At 42.0% G+C, this 2,500-nt stretch overlaps 1 protein-coding gene across 1 annotated transcript in view; it reads right to left on the bottom strand.

Annotated features, from left to right (window-relative positions):
- LOC106566304 (laminin subunit alpha-5) overlaps positions 1-1,881 on the bottom strand; it is a 230,278-nt gene extending 228,397 nt beyond the window's left edge. Inside the window, exon 1 of the mRNA XM_082959682.1 lies at positions 1,312-1,881. Within this exon, the coding sequence (XP_082815808.1) occupies positions 1,312-1,614 (303 nt within the window). The 5' untranslated portion in view covers positions 1,615-1,881. The remainder of the gene's footprint in view (positions 1-1,311) is intronic.
- Positions 1,882-2,500: the final 619 nt, after the last annotated feature.

Genomic DNA, 2,500 nt, shown 5'->3' with positions numbered 1-2,500 from the left:
TGCTGTTTTCGACTCTCCCTCTACCGCACCTGCTGTCTCTAACTCTGAATGATCGGCTATGAAAAGCCAACTGACATTTACTCCTGAGGTGCTGACCTGTTGCCCCCTCTATAACCACTGTGATTATTATTATTTGACCCTGCTGGTCATCTATGAACATTTGAACATCTTGGCCATGTTCTGTTATAATCTCCACCCAGCACAGCCAGAAGAGGACTGTCCACCCCTCATAGCCTGGTTCCTCTCTAGGTTTCTTCCTAGGTTCTCGGCCTTTCTAGGGAGTTTTTCCTAGCCACCGTGCTTCTACACCTGCATTGCTTGCTGTTTGGGGTTTTAGGCTGAGTTTCTGTATAAGCACTTTGTGACATCGGCTGATGTAAAAAGGGCTTTATAAATAAATTTGATTGAATGATTGATTAACAACTTTTTAGTTAGTTATAGGCAATAAGTTAATTTTAAAAAACGAGCCTTGTTTTATCCAAGCAGGTAAAATCCCACTGGGAAGAAACTGGTTTAATCAGTGTTCGTTCAACATCATTTGTCAACTTATTGTGACGTGGAATCTTTGTGGAAATTACATTGGATTTGAAAAAAAGCAATCAACTGTGGTTTTTTAAGGTGGAATTTCAACAACAGGATTATGTCATCATTCTAACCAATTTTCAACACAGACAAACCTTGTATAAAATATGTTGAATTTGTACCTTTGAAACAACATCAGATTTTCAACATTATGTATGTATATTATCCACATTCACACCCTACTGGAGAGTTGATCTAACTACAGCTATTCAATTGGTCTCCCATCCAGAGTTTTAACCAAGTTTTAAAATGTCACTGTCTTCAACCAATGTGCTAACATGACAACGATCATTGAGAAATCTCTTAATAACTAAATTTATTCACATTTGCAAAAGTCATTTTAATGGGTATATTTAACAGAGCAAATTAAAAATTCTCTGAGAGATTTTTGAATTTTTAAAGCAATTTTTTTGTTGTTGCTATTCTTACACATTTTGCCATTGGCAGAGAGAACATTTATCAGTTTTTACAGCTTATTTCCTGTAATTCTAAACATGTTGGCAAAAGGCGTATGACCTGTTCATATGCTATCTGGGGAAAGGGTGGGGGCCGACCGACCTCCAGGTTTTTGTATTTTATTATTTTGGGTTGGGGGCCGCCAGAGGCCGTGGGGCCACCCGCCTTACGGGGGCTGCTAGGGTTGATCCACGTTGAAATGAGGTGCTGTGCCCAGTGGATTAACCTATAATAGCAAATACAGGTTGCATAAAATATAGCTCAAGTTCTTACCTGGATGGTTTGGCTCTGGTGACTCGGGTCCCCTGACACTGGCCCCCCAACCAGCTTGCAATACAAATCGTGTATCGACCTTCCATTGTCCCCCTCTCCGCAGGTCGCTGTCGCTGTGATTTTTGTCCCTTCTGCCAGGTTAAAATAAGGTGGGTGCAGGCTGTAGCCATTCACCCCGTTGGTGGGCAGTTCCTGGCCCTGCGCCGAGAGGCCGCAGATTAGGGGGTATAACAGCAGCAACGCAAACTGTGTAGGGCCGCCAGCCACCGGGGATGCAGTCCCCAACAACAGTCCCCTCGCCATCTTCACCTGCCGGCGCTCTACTCTGCGGTTCGTTAGATAAATAGGCGACTAGGCTACAACGGACAAAACTAATAGAAATGTTCAAGAAAAGAACAACCGAGATTATAATCTTACTGTATTGTTACAAAGTAGGCTACCATCGGAGGTATAGCAATATAACAACGATATAAATTAAGAGTTTAACTCCGAATCGTTGCGCGGTGAAGAAGTGCAGAACAGTCGATGCGCTCTGCTGTTGCGGCTGTGTATCTCTCGCTCCGGCGGGCACCTAACTATCTGTGCTCTGTTCTCTCTCTCTCTCTCCCTCCCCTACTCTCTCAATTCAATTCCCTCTCTCTTTCTGCCCCTAGTGGCTGAAATGAGGTAGCTCAGCGCAAAGGTTGACGCTCAAATAAAATAAAAGTGTATTGGTCGCGTACATAGATGTTATAGCGGTTGCAGCGAAAAGCTCCCGAACGGTGCAGTCAAATGTAAATATACACAAATAATAATAATAATGAAAAAAATAGAAACAAGAAATCAAGAATGTCAGAACGAATAACCTAAATAACACTGCGCCAGTAATCCAAATGCAATCTATGGATATATAGGTCCTATACCCTAAATATATATAGCCTAGTGCAGGGTTCCCCAACTGGCGTCCCGCGGGCCGAATTTGGCCCGTAGGTGTTTTTATTTGGCCCCCAAGTTTTATTGGTGTGTGTGAAATTATCATTGTTGGACATAAAAGACTGTAAAAACACCAGGAAATCAGCTCCAAGTGATGTTATATTAAGTAATCTGTTCCCAAGTATGACCACACATAGTAGAGAGATGCCTATACAAATATCATCCAATACAAATGTCATCCAATACAAATGTAAGTAAGGTTTGAAATTGTTACGTT

This window comes from Salmo salar, chromosome 13, assembly GCF_965601325.2.
Source record: "Salmo salar chromosome 13, fSalSal1, whole genome shotgun sequence".
NCBI lineage: Eukaryota > Metazoa > Chordata > Actinopteri > Salmoniformes > Salmonidae > Salmo > Salmo salar.
Note: the sequence above shows the minus strand (reverse complement) of the source record. Positions and strands in the feature narration are given on the sequence as shown.